Source organism: Chrysemys picta, chromosome 12 (genome assembly GCF_011386835.1).
Source record: "Chrysemys picta bellii isolate R12L10 chromosome 12, ASM1138683v2, whole genome shotgun sequence".
In the NCBI taxonomy this organism is placed as follows: domain Eukaryota; kingdom Metazoa; phylum Chordata; order Testudines; family Emydidae; genus Chrysemys; species Chrysemys picta.
Genome location: NC_088802.1, coordinates 15,806,636 through 15,829,294, shown reverse-complemented (window position 1 = coordinate 15,829,294; position 22,659 = coordinate 15,806,636). Strand labels below are relative to the sequence as shown.

The 22,659-nt window shown below is 47.6% G+C and overlaps 1 protein-coding gene across 11 annotated transcripts in view; it reads left to right on the top strand.

Moving 5' to 3' along the window:
• The window catches only part of LOC135975005 (butyrophilin subfamily 1 member A1-like), a 48,159-nt gene that overhangs the window by 12,256 nt on the left and 13,244 nt on the right, over positions 1-22,659 (top strand). For 8 of the 11 annotated variants that reach the window (XM_065564963.1, XM_065564965.1, XM_065564956.1 and 5 more), the window contains 6 exons: positions 4,642-4,923; positions 10,718-10,834; positions 13,148-13,180; positions 14,828-14,860; positions 18,909-18,941; positions 20,973-21,005. In XM_065564963.1, the coding sequence (XP_065421035.1) occupies positions 4,642-4,923; positions 10,718-10,834; positions 13,148-13,180; positions 14,828-14,860; positions 18,909-18,941; positions 20,973-21,005 (531 nt within the window). The remainder of the gene's footprint in view (positions 1-4,641; positions 4,924-10,717; positions 10,835-13,147; positions 13,181-14,827; positions 14,861-18,908; positions 18,942-20,972; positions 21,006-22,659) is intronic. The other 3 variants (XM_065564961.1, XM_065564962.1, XM_065564964.1) reach the window with 3 other exon arrangements.

The following is a 22,659-nucleotide window of genomic DNA, read 5'->3' as shown; positions in this document are numbered from 1 at the left end:
TGGGACAGGAACAAGAAACTTTGAGAAAGAGAGGAAGGACGCAGACCAGTCAAGGCCAGAGAAGACTATCTGGGAGAGGGAGGCCCCCTGGTTGAGAAGACAAGCCATGTGCTGCAGCCAAAAGGGCTTTAGCGTCTTAGGCTACGTTTTCACTACCCGCCTGAATCGGCGGGTAGAAATAGATCTCTTGGGGATTGAATTATCGCGTCTTGTCGGGACGTGACAGTCGATCCCCAAATTGACGCTTGTACTCCACCAGCGCAGGTAGGAGTAAGCGCCGTCGACGGGGGAGCCGCGGAGATCGATTTGCTGCTGTCCTCACAGCGGGGTAAGTCGGCTCGGATACGTCTAATTCAGCTATGCTATTCGCGTAGCTGAATTTGCGTATCTTAAATTGACCCCCCCCCCCCCCCCCACACTCCCGTAGTGAGGACGTAGCCTCTGATACCTCCAGAGGACTCTGACCCAGCCCAGAGAATACTCTGGAGTGGTAAGGAAATTGTGAGAGGGAAATGAATGTAGGTCTATTATTTTTCTGTAGATCTGTGTTTGCAAGAAAAGAGCAATGGTGTTAGAATTCTGTGCAAAGTCCCTCTGTGTGTTACTCTACCACGTAACCTGTGGACCCAGAATGCCCACATAGCTGGAGTTCTGGGACAATAAGGGTGTGTTTAAACTGTGGGGGCTGCCTATGGGAACAGCACTCATCACAGCAGGGGCTGGGCAGTTGGACCATGAGGTCTCACTGCTTGAGGGGTGTAAGATGGAGGATCTGCACCTCAACAGTGGGCTGAGAGACATCGGGCCTTGTCTGTGCCTGGACTCTGCTCAGCTTCTAGAGGTTTAAAACACATGGCATTCAATGGTTGGATCCCCTCACAGCAGTCTGGTGAGTGGCCAAGAGGGGGTGCTTGATAAAGCTGTGACACCCCCTCACTCTCTTTCCTTGGGTTCTGCTTATATCAGGTGTCTGTCATTTGCCTATTTAAACATAGAACACTTCATATGAAACCTTTCCAGCAGGTTTTTTTTTCTTTCCCTTCCATATTATGGGCCAAACCTTGAGAAGAACTGATGACTCCCACTGAAACTGCAGTTACTCAGCGCCTCTCTGCATCTGGATCTATGTCTATTAACTGATTGTTTTTGGTTTGGTCATACAATAGGATCGACTTCTTTTGGAATTGCCTTGTTGTTTTCCTAGTCCCATACCCCTCTGGAATAGAGCTGGTCAGGAATTTTTTGACCAAGCTTTTTTTCATCAGAAATTGCTGATTTGTTGAAACTGAAACTTTCCACAGGAAAGGGTGGTTTCAACTGATTTTTTGACTCAAAAAAAATTGGAAAAAAAAGTTTCAAAATTGTCCATGTTTTTATTTTGATATTTATAACATGAGAAAATCCATTTTCCAGTTAAAACTGTTTGTTTTAAAATGTAAGTTAATTATAGTAAATAAGTAAAAATAGTCAAAAATGGAATGAAATGTTTCAACTAACTTGACTCAAAATTTGGGGGGAGATTTTTGGTTCATGAAAATTTTTGGAGATTTTGATTTTTGTCTCAATTTGCTAATGGAAACTTTTTATATATATCTTGACAATTATTACAGGGCAGGAAAACTGCTTCCTGCCCAGCTCTGCTCAGGAACTAAGATCAGGAAGAACATTGTCAGAGTATCTCAGGATGCTGTCGGAATATTTCAGTATCTTTCTCTACAGATCGCTCAAAACTCAATATAAATGACGCATTGAATTGTGAAATAATCATTTTTAGATAAAGCAATAAAGTGACATGGGGATCGATATGAAAATCCAGAGGTGGATAAGGAACTAGTTAAAGGGGAGACTGCAGCGGGTCGTACTAAAAGGTGAACTGTCAGGCTGGAGGGAGGTTACCAGTGGAGTTCCTCAGGGTTCGGTTTTGGGTCCGATTTTATTTAATCTATTCATTACTGACCTCGGAACCAAATGTAGGAGTGGGCTGATAAAGTTTGCGGATGACACAAAGTTGGGAGGTATTGCTAATTCGGAGAAGGATCGGGATATCCTGCAGGGAGACTTGGATGACCTTGTAAACTGGAGTAATAGTAATAAGATGAAATTTAATAGTGAGAAGTGTAAGGTTATGCATTTAGGGATAACTAACAAGAATTTTAGTTATAAGCTGGGGACGCATCGGTTGGAAGTAACGGAAGAGGAGAAGGACCTCGGAGTCCTGGTTGATCGCAGGATGACTATGAGTCGGCAATGTGACATGGCCGTGAAAAAAGCTAATGCGGTCTTGGGATGCATTAGGCGAGGTATTTCTAGTAGGGATAGGGAGGTGATGGTTCCGTTATACAAGGCACTGGTGAGACCTCATTTGGAGCACTGTGTGCAGTTCTGGTCTCCCATGTTTAAAAAGGATGAAATCAAACTGGAAAGGGTACAGAGAAGGGCCACTAGGATGATCCGAGGAATGGAAAATCTGTCGTATGAAAGGAGACTCGAGGAGCTCGGTTTGTTTACCTTAACCAAAAGAAGGCTGAGGGGGGATATGACTGTTCTCTTTAAATATATCAGAGGGATAAATATCAGGGAAGGAGAGGAATTATTTCAGCTCAGTATTAATGTGGATACTAGAACGAATGGATATAAACTGGCCATCGGGAAGTTTAGGCTTGAAATTAGTCGAAGGTTTCTAACCATCAGAGGGGTGACGTTTTGGAACAGCCTTCCGAGGGAAACAGTGGGGGCGAAAGACCTCTCTGGCTTTAAGATCAAGCTTGATAAGTTTATGGAGGGGATGGTTTGATGGGATACAGTGATTTTAGTCAATAGGTCGATAACAATGGTCAATGATGGGATATTAAAAGTTACTACAGAGAACTTCGCCAGAAGGTCTGGCTAGAGAATCTTGCCGCATGCTCGGGGTTCAGCTGATCGCCATATTTGGGGTTGGGAAAGAATTTTCCTCCAGGGTAAATTGGCAGAGGCCCTGGAGGTTTTTCGCCTTCCTCCGCAGCATGGGGCAGGGGTCGCTTGCTGGAGGATTCTGAGCGACTAGAAGTCTTTAAATAATGATTTGGGGATTTCAACAGCTAAGTCAAGGGAGAGAATTCTTCCAGGAGTGGGTGGGTCAGGTTTGGTGGCCCGCATCATGCGGGAGGTCAGACTAGATGATCGTAATGGTCCCTTCTGACCTTAGAGTCTATGAGTCTATGTCACCTAAAGAAATCTATGAAAATAGAATCTATTTACTCTCAGTTTTAGTCTTTATAATATTAATTCCCCCATGAAAGTGGAAACCCAGCCCAGATGAAACCAATAGAAGGAAACTGCAATGTAAGGCATAAGATATAAATTAGGAGGAGAAGAATAAAAAGCCAAAGCCAAAAACAAATATCAAGAAATTGTTTCAGTGTTTATCAGGGGTTGGTCATTTGTCAGAGAGTTGGTGGGTAAGGTGTACCAATACAGAGGAAAGGGAGCAATCAAAGAGGATAAGGACATTACAGAGAAGCTAAATGTTTTCTTTGCACCAGTAGTCAGCACAGAGGAGATATCTGCTCTTCTCAGCTAATAAAGATGAGGCATTGTCAGAGAGTGATCTATTAAAAGAGGAAAAACTGGAATAAACTGATGAATTAAATAGCAAGGCGTCACCAAGAGTTCCTTCAGAACAGTTATATGAATTTAAGAGTGCAGTGGCTGAGCTGCAAACAAAACCATGCAAACGTTAAAATCGCAGCTCTACTGGAGGAGTGGAAGGCAGTCGGTGTTTTAACTATCAGTAAATATGGTGCTAGAGGTGACCCTTGGATTTACTTCAGAAATGAGTAAATTGGTTGAAACAATAATGAAAGACAGTTAGAATAGTTTCAACTCCATGGAATTTCCACATAATTATATGGCAAACTTTTGTGGTTTTGAAACTTTTTGAACATGAAACAAGTGTAGTTGAAGCACTTTTGTCTTCCTGAATCCAGCAACATGCTGAAATAATTGTTGAAGAGATGTGAATGTCCCATTCATCTCATTGGGATATTGACTCTGAAATATAATGACATTCAAAATGTCATCGTTGTTGACTATTTCATTGCTGAGATATCAACAAAGTAAACTGGCCGGGACTTAATCTGTCTTGTAGTGAAGGGCTGAGTCCACTGTGATGGGATTGAACAGGCAATTTTAGGAGTCCAGGTAGCAGGGCCATAAGCAGGGCAGAGCAAGTGGGGCAGTCGCCCAGGGCGCAGAGCTGCGGGGGTGGAAACAGAGGTGACTAGTAAAGCCTAGTTACTGCTCTGCTAGGTGCTTCAGACCATAGATCACCCGAGGCCTTTTCCAGTGACTTCAGTGGGCTTTGGGCCAGGCCCTGTCCTCTAACATGCACTGTCCACACTAAGGTAAAGCTTTCAAGGGTGTGTGCACTAGTGAGATTCTGGTATCTAGCTGAGCAAAGTATCGCAGGCCACAGTGAAGGGAACAGGCCACCCAGCACTCAGTGACACACACCTGCAGTGTGTTTTCCACATAGCTTGCTCTGACGGTAGGTACTGGGGACACAGAAAGAGAGTTAATTTGCTACTTCTGAAGGTTTAGGCTCCTGTCTGCTTTGCTGAAAGTGTAGAATTAACACAGGTTCATTCCATTCTCCTCTAGCTATGGGCTCGGACCCCCACATCTCTGTTGATGGTCACCAGGATGGAGGGATCCGAGTTGTGTGTCGATCGGTCGGGTGGCACCCAGAACCTGAGGCTCAATGGAGAGATCACCATGGGCAGTTGCTACCATCTGCCTCTGAAAAAATATCCAAGGACACCAATGGCCTATTTCGAACCCAGATTTCTATTGTTATAACAGAAGATTCCAACCAGAATTTGTCCTGTTCTGTCAGGAACCCACTCGTCAACCAAGAGAAAATATCAACAGTTTTCATAGCAGGTCAGTGCCCACCCACACTGCACTGGGGTCTGATGAGATATTACAGATGTTAGTGGGGAGTGTATAGTATTGTGCACTTATTACTGACCCCCCGTTTATAGCTTTTCTCTGGGTAACACAAGACACCCTCTGTTACTCTTACCTGGGTTTCTTTCTTGCATTATATCCAGAAGACTACACTAATCTAACAGCAGCATCAAGAAGGCAGAATTCAGGACAGAGTCCCACTGGCTTAAATTAAATCTTTACCTGAGTATGGAGTGAAGGATCAGGCCTTAGTGCCATATTTTGGTGGAGTGGCAGCATTTTTAAAGTTGTGGCAGAGTTTTATTGTGACAGGACTGTTAAACCTTTATTTTTAAGAAATGTAGTAAAAGTGGTGTTAATAATAAAATAAAATAAAAAAAAAACCCACCAAACCCAGCCATATTGTTGTAGGTTGGACATACGATGGGCATTCACTTGATCCCAGAATACTGGACATTCCTGTACTTCTGAGAATGGTGTGACCTCGCTCCCATTGGTGTGACCCTGAGCCCACTGGTGAGATGGTGCATATGAGGTCATGCTGAATGGGGCGCTGCTATCTTTAAGCGTGCACCACCCTGCTTCCACCAGTGTGACTGTGTACACACCATGTGTGTGACGTCATGCTGCACCAGTGTGGGAGGTGCCATTTTTGAAAGCCAGAAGAGGCAGAGCAGCATGCCCCTTGCAGCCTTCACATCCTTGACATGGCTGTCAATAACACACTCTGACTCCAGCTCTCCATAAGGCTGTCACTTCCACCTCCCACTGAGACCAAACAGCTTTTGTAAAGGATTTTTTTTTTCATTGTGTGAATTAAATCAACTAGGTTTTTTGTTTGTTTGGTTTTTTAGAAGAAATTCTGTTATATGCAACTGTAAACTTCTTGCGGCCGGGGCAGAAAGGTTTGAACCCAGACTCTGTAGAGCATCAGCACCAACTACTACTGGGGCTACGGCTAGCTTCCCACTAAGCTAGTTACTAGAGACAGGCCTGACGCACACTTTCCGCTGAGTTACACAACTATTCACTAAACTGGCGTTAGGAATGCTGGAGTCTGTTTCTGGATCTGGGAGGACACTGTAGTGAACTGGTCATCAATAGAATAACCAAACCACACACATAGGGACAGATCTTCTGCCAAGCAGGAGGAATCAAATCATTGTTTTGCTCACAGCTCCAAGCCCCTTTCAGCCAGCACTCTGTCCAAAACTCTCTCACTAGGCTTTTCTCAGCCCCACGTTCCAAGTGCTTGTTTTGCTCCTTTCCTGTATCCGCCTCTAAGCTGTTTTCTCACTGCTTCTCTCACACACACCCCTGTACCAAAATGATACCCAGCAAAACCCCTCCACCCACGTGTCTGAGACATGCCTTTGTTTTGGGCAGTGGCATCTGTGACAAAGTGGGGTTTTATTCATCTTATGTTGCATGTGAGTCTTACTGTCCTATTCTAATACTGTGTGTACCTCAGTTTTGCAGTGTACTGCACCAATACTTCAGTGGTGGGAATTGGGTGTGTAATTTTTGCTGAGGTCCTTGGGGCAGGTGTCGAGGATGTGAAGGCCACAAGGAATGAAGGAATGTGGTGTTGTGTTTTTTTTTTTTTTTTCCCCTTCACTTCTTATTTCTAGGCTTTTAGGGTTGTGGTGGATGGGTTGTGCCTTGGCCCCACCTTAGCGGTCACAAAACAAAGTTTTTGTTAATGAAATTAATACTTAATCATTATTGTGATATAATAACACTTTGCATATGGCAGTGTTCATCTGAGAATCTGATTGCTGCATTCTGGTGTTTGCTGAATAGGCTCCAGTGTTGCCCATTGTTTATTAATCACAAAATGAAGAACCCCCTCCTGGTGCCCAGGCTCACAACACCGAAATAAGGACCCTAGGGGATTGTTACTTTGATTTTCCTCACTCAAATTGTGTTGCAGTTAAAATCTTACAAGATATTGTACATATACATTTCTCTTGGGGGGGCGGGGAGGAGGGAGGGTAGAGTTGAGTTAGATTTTGAATTGACAAAGGGAAAATGGATCTAAACAGATGAATGTGTAAGAGAGCATGGAAGGTGGGAGAAGGAGAGATAAAAGCAAAGCTTGGGAAGCAAGTTTTCCTGGAGATCAATTGAATAGAGCCTACAGTTTGGGACTCCCAATGCAGTCTGTTACAGAGATTCCCATTTCATGGAGGTCTCTGATCCAGTGCAGAATTGCTTAGCTGCTGAGATTTATCAAGGTCTCATGGCGCTAAGGCTACAGGGCAGATATTTATTTGCTGTTAAATTTAGTGATACTTCAGGGAGTGAGATAAGGGGAACAGGAATCCAAGTGAGGTCTCATTTAGCATTGAGGAGCACTGAGAAGAGGTTACCAGGAAAGATATCAAAGGCCAAATGTTCAGTTAAAACTCAGGGCTTCTCTACACTTGAAATGCTACAGCGGCACAAGTGCCGCTGCCCTGCTGTAGCATGTCAGTGTAGAGCAGGGGTAGGCAACCTATGGCACGCGTCCGGGGGGCTCTGCATTTTAATTTAATTTTAAATGGAGCTTCTTAAACATTTTAAAAACCTTATTTACTTTTCGTACAACAGTAGTTTAGTTATGTATTATAGACTTAGAGAAAGAGACCTTCTAAAAACATTAAAATGTATTACTAGCACGCGAAACCTTAAATTAGAGTGAATAAAGGAAGACTCAGCACACCACTTCTGAAAGGTTGCCGACCCCTGGTGTAGACACTCATTACAGCAATGGGAAGGGTTCTCCTGTTGCAATTAACACACCTCCTGAAGAGGCAGTAGCTGGGCTGAGAGAAGAATTCCTCCATCGACCTAGCGCTGCCAGCACTGGGGATTTTTCACAGCCCAGAGCAGCGTAGCTGGGTCAACCTAACGTTCTAGTGTAGAGCAGGTCTCTGCTTCGCATTTGTGCCTCTGGCTTTTCAGGTGACAATATTTGTATTCACAGAGTTACAGGCTCGTGGTGTCTGAGCACCTGATTAGACCGGAAAAACATTAACTGTGATGTTCCTGGATACAAAGGCATTTTCACCTGAGTATTAGGTGGGAACCTAACTTACAGTTAACAGAGGCTGGGATTTTCAAAAGAGGATTAAGTTCCCAAATCCCTCTGACAATCTAGCCACTGAGGCAACTGGACTATGAGATAAATGGTACTTACACACACACAAAAAAAATCACAAAATATTCAAGTTACACCCAATCCCAGGAGACCAGTCTCTCACCCAGTCAATTTGAAGCCCAGATCTCACTCTAAAGACTGTGCTGGCAGCCAGTTCTATAGTAAACCTACTAACAGTTTATCAGCTAGGAAAAAGGAATGAGAGTTATTGAGAAGTTAAAGCAGGTAAAAATATAAGTACAGGTGAATCACAGTCTATAATTTCAAAAGATAGCAGAGATGTAGTAACCTGCCAATTTCCAAAAACTCTTTCAGGGCTACCCAGAATAACTCAAGGGATCACCACCTCTTTGTTCAGTTATTCTGTCCTCTTAGAATCCAAACTGTCCAGAGATGAAGAATATTTCCTTGTGTCCATACTTATAACTTCTTCTCACAGGAGCCAAGCTCACAGCAACACTTCCCATGCAGGTCCCTTCTTCATGGGACAGGGGAGGAATGCACTTTGATCCCTGATCTCACACAGTGGCTCATTTGCATTTAATAAACAGGATCTAACATCTTGTTAGAGACCATTATTTGCATTACACAACAAGGCTTTTTCCCTTTTTGATGAGTTATATAGTCACAGAGGTTTGCAATGCAAATGCTTGCTACCACTTTCTACCATGGGGTATAGTTGAGTGAGAACAATGCATGCAGCATCCTACAAGCATTTTGTAAAACACTAAACATATCCCTATCAACGTAATCTCTTATGTGTTAGCATCATCAAAATAAATAATAGATAAGTAAGACTGTTTTTCAGTCTGGGGCCTTGGCGTGAGCTGGCATCTGGTCTGCCAGCGTCACAGAGGGATTAATATTTAATAAGCTGGGCTCTCTCTTCGTTCCCCAGGTATGTCACTGGTCTGTTGTAGGAAGGCGGATCTGCCTCTCTCCCCCTCAGACCAAGCCCAAGGATTCAGAGACCATGCTGGTTTCACTAGCTCCTATGTTTTCCTCCATGTTACCCTTTCAAATATGTGACCATGTATTTTCTGCCCATGTAAGGCCCAATTACACTGCAACTACAGCCAGGTAAGGGTGTCTCACAGGTCAGATCTGCAGTGTGGATGGGACCTTCACCATATTCCATAAGCAGGTTAAGGCCTGGACTTCCACTGGTTTAGAAGCAAAGCATGGAGGGCCATAGCTCACCATGAAATCCATAGGTAGAACCCAATGACTATTCCAGTCAGACATGCAGAGTCATCTTTGCTCACAATACGACTGCATTTAGTCTGTCAGGGTTTGCAGACTGACTGTCACAGATTTACAGGATCTGTATTAAGTAACCCATTGCAAAATACTGCAGGTGCATTCAGTATCCCACCAGCCATCACCAACTGTTATGGATTTACAGGATTTGTGCTGTGCCCCGGCTTTTAAGCATGGTGGGGCCCTTGACAGTGCCAGACCCCGAAGGGGTCAGATTTTGCCACAAGAATAAGCCACACAGCCTCCACTGAGCCTCTGGGCTCCAGCACTCCTGCTTCTTACTGTGAGCTCTGTCCAGCAAGCCCCTGTGAGGTAGACGCCCTTTCAGAGACTTTTACTCCCTTCAAGGTCCAAGGTACTTCAGCAAGTGAGACTCTGCAGTGACACCCCCAGGCAGCCTTTTCCAAACAGAGCGTGTTTTAATAGTCAGCTGGAATACAGCCTCAGGAAGCCCTCAGGTTAGCATAGAGAGGCCAAGGTTAAAACGCAGCCCATTCCGGCCCCAGGGCTCCCTGGTCAGGGGCCAGTCTCCAGCACAGCCAGTCTCCTGGCAATCTAATGAGCGCAGATGGCCCTCATACAAGCTGTCAGATTGACCGTGCTTCCTGATTGGTTGCAGGAGTCAACCAAGTGGTTGCTGATGCTTAAGCTTTGCAGCAGCAGTCAGCAGCCCACTGGCTACGCAATGTATTTTGTGCCATCTGTAACCACTCCTGCTCCAGCCCCCAGCTACTTCCTGGCTCTGACCCTCCACTGCGCCTTCTGACTGTGACTCTGATTAACCCTGGGGCTTTGGCTTCTGACTCCTGGCTCTGACTCTTGGCTTTGATCCCAGACCCCCTCTGGATCCATCTCTAACTGGTATGCTGAACTCTTGTTCCAACCATTAGGCCAGACCACCCACGCCCTGGTTGCTGACATCCTATGAGAAACGCAGCTGTAGGGACCATCTTGGTGTCCTTTCTTTGTCTCTGATCCTTTGTCTTACTCCCAGGTGAGATCCTGTGTCTCTGTGAGCCCAGTTCTTATCACTGCCTCCTGTCACCTCTGCCCATCCTTGGCCTGCTGCAGAGCCATGCTGAGTTCACATTCATCCTGCTGGGACCCTCCCATTGATAAGTGTCAGTTGTTTAGTCCCTCAGGCGTCTCCTGTCTCTGTCAGGGCTTCCACTGATATGGGCTGGTCCCAGCCAGTCCTGAGCGACCCATTCAGATCACCCCAGACAAACGTCTCCTGCTTTGCTTCAGTGGCAGCATTTTAACCCTTCTGCACCCACTGGGTAGCAATACCCAGGTGATAAGTAGAGAATCATACAAATATTACAGACAGTTTCCACATTGTCACAATGGCGCTTTCTCTTGCAGAGCTGTTCTTCCCAAGGGTGAGTCCCTGGCTGGTGGCTCTGGGGGTGATCCTGGCTCTCCTGGCTGTTCTCATTGCCCTGGCCAGTTACTGCTTCTGGAGGCAGCACAGAGCAAAAGGTAAAGTTAGAAATGGACAGAATGTGAAGAGAATGACGGAGATTTTCTGTTTTCTTTTTCCTTCTTTTTTGTTTTAAAGAGAGGGGTTGACTCAGGGACTGGGAGTCAATGTTCTGAAGAGAGATTTGGACACTGAGAGATGGAGAGAGGCTGAGGGAGAACAAATCATTCAAATGGAAGAAAGTATCAAGTGCATTCACCCCTATAGCTCTCACTAGACAATCCAGTCCTGGCATTATTGTTCACTAGTCAGCGGGGATCCATATTGTCTCAGTTGGAAACACAAATGTGACGTTAAATGAACGGCACATGGAACTTTTGCACATGGAATGGCAGCGGGTTTGGAGGCCTTGCAGCAGGTCATTTCCCTGTTGGTAGAGAATTCAGTGACATGGACTGAGGGTGTCTCCTAGTGTAATTTATTGTCAGAATGTACACAGGTCCTCTTTACCTGGAACAGATGTGGCCAAAACTGCCCGCAGGCAGTTACACAGAAACCTCAGCTCAGGCAGAACTGCTTGTTCCACTATGTACAACTATAATCACTGGGACACTCGAAGCCTGGTGAGGGCCCCCACCTGGGAGGTTGAAGACCCAGGAGCCAGTCCCCAGCTCCAAGGACATTTTAATTGTTTATACACAATGGAACATCTTCTTCAGGAGAGATTGAGGGGGCCCCACATCAGAATATCCCAGGGCTCAGTGGTTAGAGAAGACTCCTGAGAGGGGGAGACCCCCTGTCAAATCCTTTGTCTCCTGCAGGCAGAGGGGAAATTGAACCTGGGTCTCCCATATCCCAAGTGAGGGCCCTAACCACTGAGCTAGAAGTCATAAGGGAGGTGGCAGCTCCTCCTCTGGCTGTTCTGCATGGAGTTAGGCGGGCACCGAAACTGGTTCTCACAAGAAGCAGTTTTCTGTCCCAGAGATGCTGTGATCTGACCTGGAGAGACAGAAAGGTCAGTGTCTGGCCAATGGGGCGTGTTAAAGATTTTATGTAGCTATTTGTGAACAATGAGGAAGATGAATATGTACCAAGATTCGCTGTAAATGAGTAATTTGGTATTACACCAAAGCTGGGGTGGAGGGTGTTGACTGACATCTCAAGATCCTCACAGAAATGTGAGTCCTACAGGCACCCCTGCTGTACTAATTAACCCAGAGTTAATCAACCGGTGGATCACTACCCTCTGAACTGGGGTCACGAAATGCTGTTGGGTGGGTGGAGCGCGTGGGTGGGGAGGTTTGTGAGGTGACCAGGGGAAGAGAAGGACCTGGGCTGGGTCTCTCCACAGCAGCCTGGCAGGAGGCTTGGTAACATAGCCAGACAGGGGCTCGGCCAGAAAAGGGCCTAGGAGGGCGGGAAAGCAGCAGCCTGGGAGTGGCTGCAGAGAAGCCCAGAAAGGGACAGGCCCTGTAGGAAGCAGCCCAGGGAAAAGCGACTCAAGGTTATTGAGCAGAGTGAACAGTCCCTGCATATTTAGGGTCACTGGGCTGGAACCCAGAGTAGAAGGGGAACCCAGGGCCTCCCATAGCACCACCTGGAGGATATGGACATAAATCCCAACGGTGAGGGGAGGAGGACTGACTGGGTTTTAGGTAAGGGACTGCAGAGTTGGAGAATGGGAGAGGGCCAGGGATGAGCTGTCTGAAGTCTAGAAGGATTATTGAGCCCAGAGAAGGGCTGTGACCCTGTGAGAGTTGGGTGGGGAAACAGATTATTTAGCGATTTTACTCATTGGACTTTTTGTTGATCCAGGAAAGGGGAAGGGCCCTGACAGAGCTTTGTGCAGAGAACTGAACTCAAAATTACCTGACCACAAGTTACCCCTCCAGCAACTGCAGACTTTAGACCCCTGGGGAACTACTGTCTGAGAGGGGAAACTGAGGCCCGGCAGCATCTCCATGCTGGGGAGAGATATCGTGCTATTGTACACACTTCTAAATTAAACCAGTGAAACTGTGTGTGTACACCTGGCCTAAGACAAAGAGACTTTCTCTCAGCTCCCCCCTCACAACAGCTAGATCTGAGAGGAGTGTGACTGGGATGCTGGCAGTGGGGTTGCTTCTGGGGGGAGTCTTTTAAGTAGGCACTGGAGGGTATATGTCACCCTGTCCCCACTATTGTCTGCTACCATGACTTGGTCCCAGGCAGCAGGGATGCTTAGTGCAAAGGCCCCTGGACAGATCCGTCTGACTGTCCATTTGTTTTCTGTCTGCCTCTCGCACCCTAGTGTGACTGTGCTAAGTTAACAGTAGTGATGTGCCCCTAAACATGATGGTGAAATCTCACCTCTCACCCTTTTCTCCCCCTAGAGATGCTGCGATCTGACCTGGAGAGACAGAAAGGTCAGTGTCTGGGCCAATGGGGCGTGTTAAAGATTTTATGTAGCTATTTGCAAACAATGAGGAAGATGAGCATGTATCAAAATTCTCTGTAGATGGGTCATTTGGTCATTTGGGGGGGCTGACTGACATTTCAAGATCCTCACAGAAATGTGAGTCCTAGAGGCACCCTTGCTGTACTAATTAAGCCAGTGTTAATCAATTGGTGGATCACTACCCTCTGAATTGGGGTCACGAAAGGTTGTTGGGTGGGTGGAGCACGTGAGTGAGTTGGGGGGACATTGTGAGGTGACCAGGGGTAGAGAAGGACCTGGGCTGGGTCTCTCCACAGCAGCCTGGCAGGAGGCTTGGTAAGATAGCCAGAGAGGGGCTCGGTCAGAAAAGGGCCTAGGAGGGTGGGAAAGCAGCAGCCTGGGAGAGGCTGCAGAGAAGCCCAGAAAGGGACAGGCCCTGTAGGAAGCAGCCCAGGGAAAAGCAACTCAAGGTCCTGAGCAGAGGGCAGCGGTGGCTCTATGTATTTCGCTGCCCCAAGCACAGCAGTCAGGCTGCCTTTGGCGCTGCGCCTGCGGCAAGTCTGCTGGTAACGTGGATTCGGTGGCGTGCCAGCAGGAGGTCCGCTGGTCCCGCGACATCGGTGTCCCCACCGCTGAATCTGCAGGACTGGCGGACCTCCCGCAGGCATGCCGCCAAAGACAGCCCACCTGCTGCCTGCACGGTGACCAGCAGGCCACCCCCGCGCGGCTTGCCGCCCCAGGCACGCGCTTGGTGCGCTGGTGCCTGGAGCTGCCCCTGGCAGAGTGAACCGTCTCTGCGTATTTAGGGTCACTGGGCTGGAACCCAGAGTAGAAGGGGAACCCAGGGCCTCCCATAGCACCACCTGGACGAGATGAACATAAATCCCAACGGTGAGGGGAGGAGGACTGACTGGGTTTTAGGTAAGGGACTGCAGAGTTGGAGAATGGGAGAGGGCCAGGGATGAGCTGTCTGAAGTCTAGAAGGATTATTGAGCCCAGAGAAGGGCTGTGACCCTGTGAGAGTTGGGTGGGGAAACAGATTGTTTAGCGATTTTACTCATTGGACTTTTTGTTGATCCAGGAAAGGGGAAGGGCCCTGACAGAGCTTTGTGCAGAGAACTGAACTCAAAATTACCTGACCACAAGTTACCCCTCCAGCAACTGCAGACTTTAGACCCCTGGGGAACTACTGTCTGAGAGGGGAAACTGAGGCCCGGCAGCATCTCCATGCTGGGGAGAGGTATCCTGCTATTGTACACACTTCTAAATTAAACCAGTGAAACTGTGTGAAACACCTGGCCTAAGACAAAGAGACCTTCTCTCAGCCCCCCCTCACAACAGCTAGATCTGAGAGGAGTGTGTCTGGGATGCAGGCAGTGGGGTGGCTTTTGTGGGGAGTCTTTTAAGTAGGCACTGGAGGGTATATGTCACCCTGTCCCCACTATTGTCTGCTACCATGACTTGGTCCCAGGCAGCAGGGATGCTGAGTGCAAAGGCCCCTGGACAGATCCGTCTGACTGTCCATTTGTTTTCTGTCTGCCTCTCGCACCCTAGTGTGACTGTGCTAAGTTAACAGTAGTGATGTGCCCCTAAACACCATGGTGAAATCTCATCTCTCACCCTTTTCTCCCCCTAGAGATGCTGCGATCTGACCTGGAGAGACAGAAAGGTCAGTGTCTGGGCCAATGGGGCATGTTAAAGATTTTATGTAGCTATTTGCGAACAATGAGGAAGATGAGCATGTATCAAAATTCTCTGTAGATGGGTCATTTGATCATTTGGGGGGGGTTGACTGACATCTCAAGATCCTCACAGAAATGTGAGTCCTATAGGCACCCTTGCTGTACTAATTCATAGATTCATAGATTCTAGGACTGGAAGGGACCTCGAGAGGTCATCGAGTCCAGTCCCCTGCCCACATGGCAGGACCAAATACTGTCTAGACCATCCCTGATAGACATTTATCTAACCTACTCTTAAATATCTCCAGAGATGGAGATTCCACAACCTCCCTAGGCAATTTATTCCAGTGTTTAACCACCCTGACAGTTAGGAACTTTTTCCTAATGTCCAACCTAAACCTCCCTTGCTGCAGTTTAAGCCCATTGCTTCTTGTTCTATCCTTAGAGGCTAAGGTGAACAAGTTTTCTCCCTCCTCCTTATGACACCCTTTTAGATATCATGTCCCTTCTCAGTCTTCTCTTTTCCAAACTAAACAAACCCAATTCTTTCAACCTTCCTACATAGGTCTTGTTCTCAAGACCTTTAATCATTCTTGTTGCTCTTCTCTGGACCCTCTCCAATTTCTCCACATCTTTCTTGAAATGCAGTGCCCGGAACTGGACACAATACTCCAGCTGAGGCCTAACCAGAGCAGAGTAGAGCGGAAGAATGACTTCTCGTGTCTTGCTCACAACACACCTGTTAATACATCCCAGAATCATGTTTGCTTTTTTTGCAACAGCATCACACTGACGACTCATATTTAGCTTGTGGTCCACTATAACCCCCTAGATCCCTTTCTGCCATATTCCTTCCTAGACAGTCTCTTCCCATTCTGTATGTGTGAAACTGATTTTTTTCTTTCCAAGTGGAGCACTTTGCATTTGTCTTTGTTAAACTTCATCCTGTTTAACTCAGACCATTTCTCCAATTTGTCCGGATCATTTTGAATTATGACCCTGTCCTCCAAAGCAGTTGCAATCCCTCCCAGTTTGGTATCATCCGCAAACTTAATAAGCGTACTTTCTATGCCAATATCTAAATCGTTAATGAAGATATTGAACAGAGCCGGTCCCAAAACAGACCCCTGCGGAACCCCACTTGTTATGCCTTTCCAGCAGGATTGGGAACCATTAATAACAACTCTCTGAGTATGGTTATCCAGCCAGTTATACACCCACCTTATAGTAGCCCCATCTAAATTGTATTTGCCTAGTTTATCGATAAGAATATCATGCAAGACCGTATCAAATGCCTTACTAAAGTCTAGGTATACCACAGCCACAGCTTCTCCCTTATCCACAAGACTCGTTATCCTATCAAAGAAAGCTATCAGATTGGTTTGACACGATTTGTTCTTTACAAATCCATGCTGGCTATTCCCTATCACCTTACCACCTTCCAAGTGTTTGCAGATGATTTCCTTAATTACTTGCTCCATTATCTTCCCTGGCACAGAAGTTAAACTAACTGGTCTGTAGTTTCCTGGGTTGTTTTTATTTCCCTTTTTATAGATGGGCACTATATTTGCCCTTTTCCAGTCTTCTGGAATCTCTCCCGTCTCCCACGATTTTCCAAAGATAATAGCTAGAGGCTCAGATACCTCCTCTATTAGCTCCTTGAGTATTCTAGGATGCATTTCATCAGGCCCTGGTGACTTGCAGGCATCTAACTTTTCTAAGTGATTTTTAACTTGTTCTTTTTTTATTTAATCTGCTAAACCTACCCTCTTCCCATTAGCATTCACTACGTTAGGCATTCCTTCAGACTTCTCGGTGAAGGCCGAAACAAAGAAGTCATTAAGCATCTCTGCCATTTCCAAGTTTCCTGTTACTGTTTCTCCCTCTTCGCTGAGCAGTGGGCCTACCCTGTCTTTGGTCTTCCTCTTGCTTCTAATGTATTGATAAAAAGTCTTCTTGTTTCCCTTTATTCCTGTAGCTAGTTTGAGCTCATTTTGTGCCTTTGCCTTTCTAATCTTGCCCCTGCATTCCTGTGTTGTTTGCCTATATTCATCCTTTGTAATCTGTCCTAGTTTCAATTTTTTATATGACTCCTTTTTATTTTTTAGATCATGCAAGATCTCATGGTTAAGCCAAGGTGGTCTTTTGCCACATTTTCTATCTTTCCTAACCAGCGGAATAGCTTGCTTTTGGGCCCTTAATAGTGTCCCTTTGAAAAACTGCCAACTCTCCTCAGTTGTTTTTCCCCTCAGTCTTGATTCCCATGGGACCTTACCTATCAGCTCTCTGAGCTTACCAAAATCCGCCTTCCTGAAATCCATTGTCTCTATTTTGCTGTTCTCCCTTCTACCCTTCCTTAGAATTGCAAACTCTATGATTTCATGATCACTTTCACCCAAGCTGCCTTCCACTTTCAAATTCTCAGCGAGTTCCTCCCTATTTGTTAAAATCAAGTCTAGAACAGCTTCCCCCCAGTAGCTTTTTCAACCTTCTGAAATAAAAAGTTGTCTCCAATGCAGTCCAAGAATTTGTTGGATAGTCTGTGCCCCGCTGTGTTATTAACCCAGTGTTAATCAATTGGTGGATCACTACCCTCCGAATTGCGGTCACGAAAGGTTGTTGGGTGGGTGGAGCGCGTGGGTGAGTGTGGGGGACGTTGTGAGGTGACCAGGGGTAGAGAAGGACCTGGGCTGGGTCTCTCCACAGCAGCCTGGCAGGAGGCTTGGTAAGATAGCCAGACAGGGGCTCGGCCAGAAAAGGGCCTAGGAGAGCGGGGAAGCAGCAGCCTGGGAGAGGCTGCAGAGAAGCCCAGAAAGGGACAGGCCCTGTAGGAAGCAGCCCAGGGAAAAGCAACTCAAGGTCCTGAGCAGAGGGCAGCGGTGGCTCTATGTATTTCGCTGCCCCAAGCACAGCAGTCAGGCTGCCTTTGGCGCCGCGCCTGCGGCAAGTCTACTAGTAACGCGGATTCGGTGGCGTGCCAGCAGGAGGTCCGCTGGTCCCGCGACATCGGTGTCCCCACCGCTGAATCTGCAGGACTGGCGGACCTCCCGCAGGCATGTCGCCAAAGACAGCCCGACTGCCGCCCGCAGGGTGACCGGCAGGCCACCCCCGCGCGGCTTGCCGCCCCAGGCACGCGCTTGGTGCGCTGGTGCCTGGAGCTGCCCCTGGCAGAGTGAACAGTCTCTGCGTATTTAGGGTCACTGGGCTGGAACCCAGAGTAGAAGGGGAACCCAGGGCCTCCCATAGCACCACCTGGACAAGATGGACATAAATTCCAACGGTGAGGGGAGGAGGACTGACTGGGTTTTGGGTAAGGGACTGCAGAGTTGGAGAATGGGAGAGGGCCAGGGACGAGCTGTCTGAAGTCTGGAAGAATTATTGAGCCAAGAGAACGGCTGTGACCCAGTGGGTGTGGGGTGGGGAAACAGATTGTTTAGCGATTTTACTCATTGGACTTTTTGTTGATCCAGGAAAGGGGAAGAGCCCTGACAAGCTTTGTGCAGAGAACTGAACCCAAAATTACTTGACCACAAGTTTCCCCTCCGGCAACTGCAGACTTTAGACCCCTGGGGAACTACTGTCTGAGAGGGGAAACTGAGGCCTGGCAGCCCCTCCATGCTGGGGAGAGGTATCCTGCTATTGTACACACTTCTAAATTAAACCAGTGAAGTTTTGCGTGTTCACTGGCCTAAGACAAAGAGACCTTCTCTCAGCCCCCCCCCCCCCCCCCCCCACAACAGCCAGATCTAAGAGGAGTGTGACTGGGATGCAGGCAGTGGGGTGGCTTCTTTGGGGAGACTTTTAAGTGGGCACTGGAGGGTATATATCACCCTGTCCCCACTATTGTCTGCTACCATGACTTGGTCCCAGGCAGCGGGGACGTTGAGTGCAAAGGCCCCTGGACAGATCTGTCTGAGTGTATATTTGTTTTCTGTCTGACTCTCACACCCTAATGTGACTGTGCTTCGTTAACAGTAGTGATGTGCCCATAAACATGATGGTGAACTCTCACCTCTCACCCTTTTCTCCCTCTAGAGACCCTTCAATCTGACCTGGAGAGACAGAAAGGTCAGTGTCTGGGCCAATGGGACGTGTTAAAGATTTTATGTAGCTATTTGCGAACAATGAGGAAGATGAGCATGTACCAAAATTTTCTGTAGATGGGTCATTTGGTATTACACCAAAGCCGGGGGTTGACTGACATCTCAAGATCCTCACAGACACATGAGTCCTAGAAAATCAGGGTTGGACGGGACCTCAGGAGATCATCTAGTCCAACCCCCTGGTCAGAGCAGTACCAATCCCCAGACAGATTTTTGTCCCAGATCCCTAAATGGCCCCCTTAAGGATTGAATTCACAGACTCTGGGTTTAGCAAGCCAAAGCTCAAACCACTGAGCTATTCCTCCCCCACAACTGAGCTATTCCTCCCTCTCAAGATCCTCACAGAAACGTGAGTCCTATAGGCACCCCTGCTGTACTAATTAACCCAGTGTTAATCAACTGGTGGATCACTACCCTGTGAACTGGGGTCACGCAAAACAGTTGGGTGGCTGGGGTGCTGGGTGGGGGAGTGGTTTGTGAGATGTTGAAAATTTGATTTCAGTTGTAAAGCAAAGAAAATAAAATGTCCAGAATAAAGTTGGGGCTGCCAAAACCTTCACAGTTTGACACCAGCACCATGGTACCAAGATACCCCTCGATTGCTCTCTCTTGGCCACTAAGACCCGGATCCACAAAGTTACTTCAGTGTCAAACCTCCAGACATAGACACCTAAATCCCTGTGAGTGAGGAGGGATTTTTGACTAGGATCACATGACCTCAGGAAGAGGGTGGGCCAAGGCCCTTCCAAAGCTACAGTCTCAGCCCCTCCATTGAGCAGACAGACCACAGGACCTCACTGCAGACTGGACAAGTATCAGGAGACTCTGAACTGTGACAGCCATATTGCCCATGGCCATGGCTCCATGGAGGAGCCTCCAGGTAATATCCCTGGCAGGCTGTGGGACCAGGCTGAAATATAGGCTAGTGACCAGGGGTAGGGAAGGACTTGGGCTGGGTCTCTCCACAGCAGCCTGGGAGGAGGTGTGGCAACATAGCCAGAGAGGGGCTTAGCCAGAAAAGGGCCTAGGAGGGCGGGGAAGCAGCAGCCTGGGAGAGGCTGCAGAGAAGCCCAGAAAGGGACAGGCCCTGTAGGAAGCAGCCCAGGGAAAAGCGACTCAAGGTCCTGAGCAGAGTGAACAGTCCCTGCATATTTAGGGTCGCTGGGCTGGAACCCAGAGTAGAAGGGGAACCCAGGGCCTCCCATAGCACCACCTGGAGGAGATGGACATAAACCCCAACAGTGAGGGGAGGAGGACTGACTGAGCCCTGGGTAAGGGACTGCAGAGTTGGAGAATGGGAGAGGGCCAGGGATGAGCTGTCTGAAGTCTGGAAGGATTATTGAGCCAAGAGAAGGATTGCGACCCTGTGGGGATGGGGAGGGGGGAGGATAAGAGCAGATTGTTTAGCTATTTTACTCATTGGACTTGTTGTTGATCCAGAAAAGGGGAAGGGCCCTGACAGAGCTTTGTGCAGAGAACTGAACCCAAAATTACTTGACCACAAGTTACCCCTCCAGCAACTGCAGATTTTAGACCCCTGGGGAACTACTGTCTGAGAGGGGAAACTGAGGCCCGGCAGCCCCTCCATGCTGGGGAGAGGTATCATGCTATTGTACACACTTCTAAATTAAACCAGTGAAACTTTGTGTGTACACCTGGCCTAAGACAAAGAAACTTACTCTCAGCCCCCCCTCACAACAGCTAGATCTGAGAGGAGTGTGACTGGGATGCAGGCAGTGGGGTGGCTTCTGTGGGGAGACTTTCAAGTGGGCACTGGAGGGTATATGTCACCCTGTCCCCACTATTGTCTGCTACCATGACTCGGTCCCAGGCAGCGGGGACACTGAGTACAAAGGCCCCTGGACAGATGTATCTGAGTGTCCGTTTGTCATCTGCCTGCCTCTCTCACCCTAATGTGACTGTGCTAAATTAAGAGTAGTGATGTGCCCATAAACATGATGGTGAAATTTCATCTCTCGCCATTTTCTCCCCCTAGAGATGCTGCAATCTGACCTGGCGAGACAGAAAGGTCAGTGTCTGGGCCAATGGGGCGTGTTAAAGATTTTATGTAGCTATTTGCAAACAATGAAGAAGATGAGCGAGTACCAAGGTTCTCTGTAGATGCGTCATTTGCAATTACAGCAAAGGGAGGTTCTGACTGACATCTCAAGATTTTCACAGAAATGTGATTCCCTCAGGCATCCTGCTGTACTAATTAGCCCAGAATTTATCAACTGGCAGGTCACGACCCTCTGGAATGGGGTCACAAATGGCTATTGTGTGTGGGGGTGGGGGCAGTGGGTTGTGAGTTGTTGAAAAAATTATAACAGTTGTAAAGCAAAGAAAATAAAATGTCCAGAATAACTTTGGGGCTGCTAAAACCTTCCACATTTGGGATGTCACAGTCATTATAGTAGTTTTGATGGATTATCCAGGCTTCTCTTAGTTATTGATATATGTTTTATTCTGACTTTTATAGTAAATAAAAGGGGGTTGTGAAAAATTTTTACTTTGATTGAGGAAGGAACAAAGTGAAATGATTGAGACCGGTTAGTAATTGGCTCCCTCTCTCAGCAGGGGGGACTACGAAATATAATTGGGGATTCCCCATTCAGCTCCCTTGGGCTGTGTCTACACACAAACTTTCATGGAGTTTAACTGAATCAGTTGAAAAGCACCTTGGATAAAATTGGTGTAAGCAAGGCAGGGTCCTGAGGCAGTGTGTTCAGGGCACAGAACATCGTGTTGCACTGATTGCCCAGTACACTGTGCCATTGATCACTGTGTTGTGATCATGCCCAATGGCCTTTGCTGGTGGCCAGGCTCATCGGGCAGAGTTGGGGCTGCGCTGAGAGCTCACGTTCTGGTTCCTTGTGTCGCTTTCATTCAAATCCCAGCCTAACACAGTACTGGATGTAAGGTTGGGTCCAGTCAATCTGCCCAGCTCACAGACCCACTGACCAGGCCTCCGACTCTGCTCTGCCCCTGAGCCCCTCTCTGTGATCTCACAGAACGGGTGGCTATGGGATCTGGCTGGGCTGTGCAGTGCTTAATAGCTGCTGAAGCCCCTATATGGCCTGTGCATTGGGATCACTGTGGATCCCCGTGTCTTTTGACAGGTCAGTGGCCATGTCAGGAAGGGGACCCTCAGTGCCCATGGGCTGCATTCTTTCACTGCTGCTGTCCATGAAAAATAGAGGGTTTTGCATTATAACTATATCACTGCATCCCCGGTGTTTGGGGCAGGAGAGCTGGAGGTTTGGGCAGATGTGGGAGGTGATTTTGTGTCTTTATTGCAGTTAGCCAGGGTCTGTCTTAAGTGATACCTCCAACTGCCCCACTCCCATCCACACACAACCCTCTGAGTTTAGTGGGGCTTTCAGTCCAGGGGAGCTGGCCCATCTGGGGCTGAGGGTTAGAGCCTGGGTAACACTTTCACTTGGGCTGGTAACCTCCCCATTCTGCAGTGAGGACACAGGCTAAATCATTCAGTGCTGACAGTCCTCCAGTGCCATCCCATGATTCCCCCGGATGTGCCAGAAGCACAGACAAGTTCTCCCATAATTTACTAGGAAAGAATCAGCTTAGCTCAGCCGACTCAGCACCAAGAACCATGGGATATGTTTCCAGCAGTCCTAGGGACTCACATGGTGTGTGCAGCACCAATGCAGACACAGTAACTG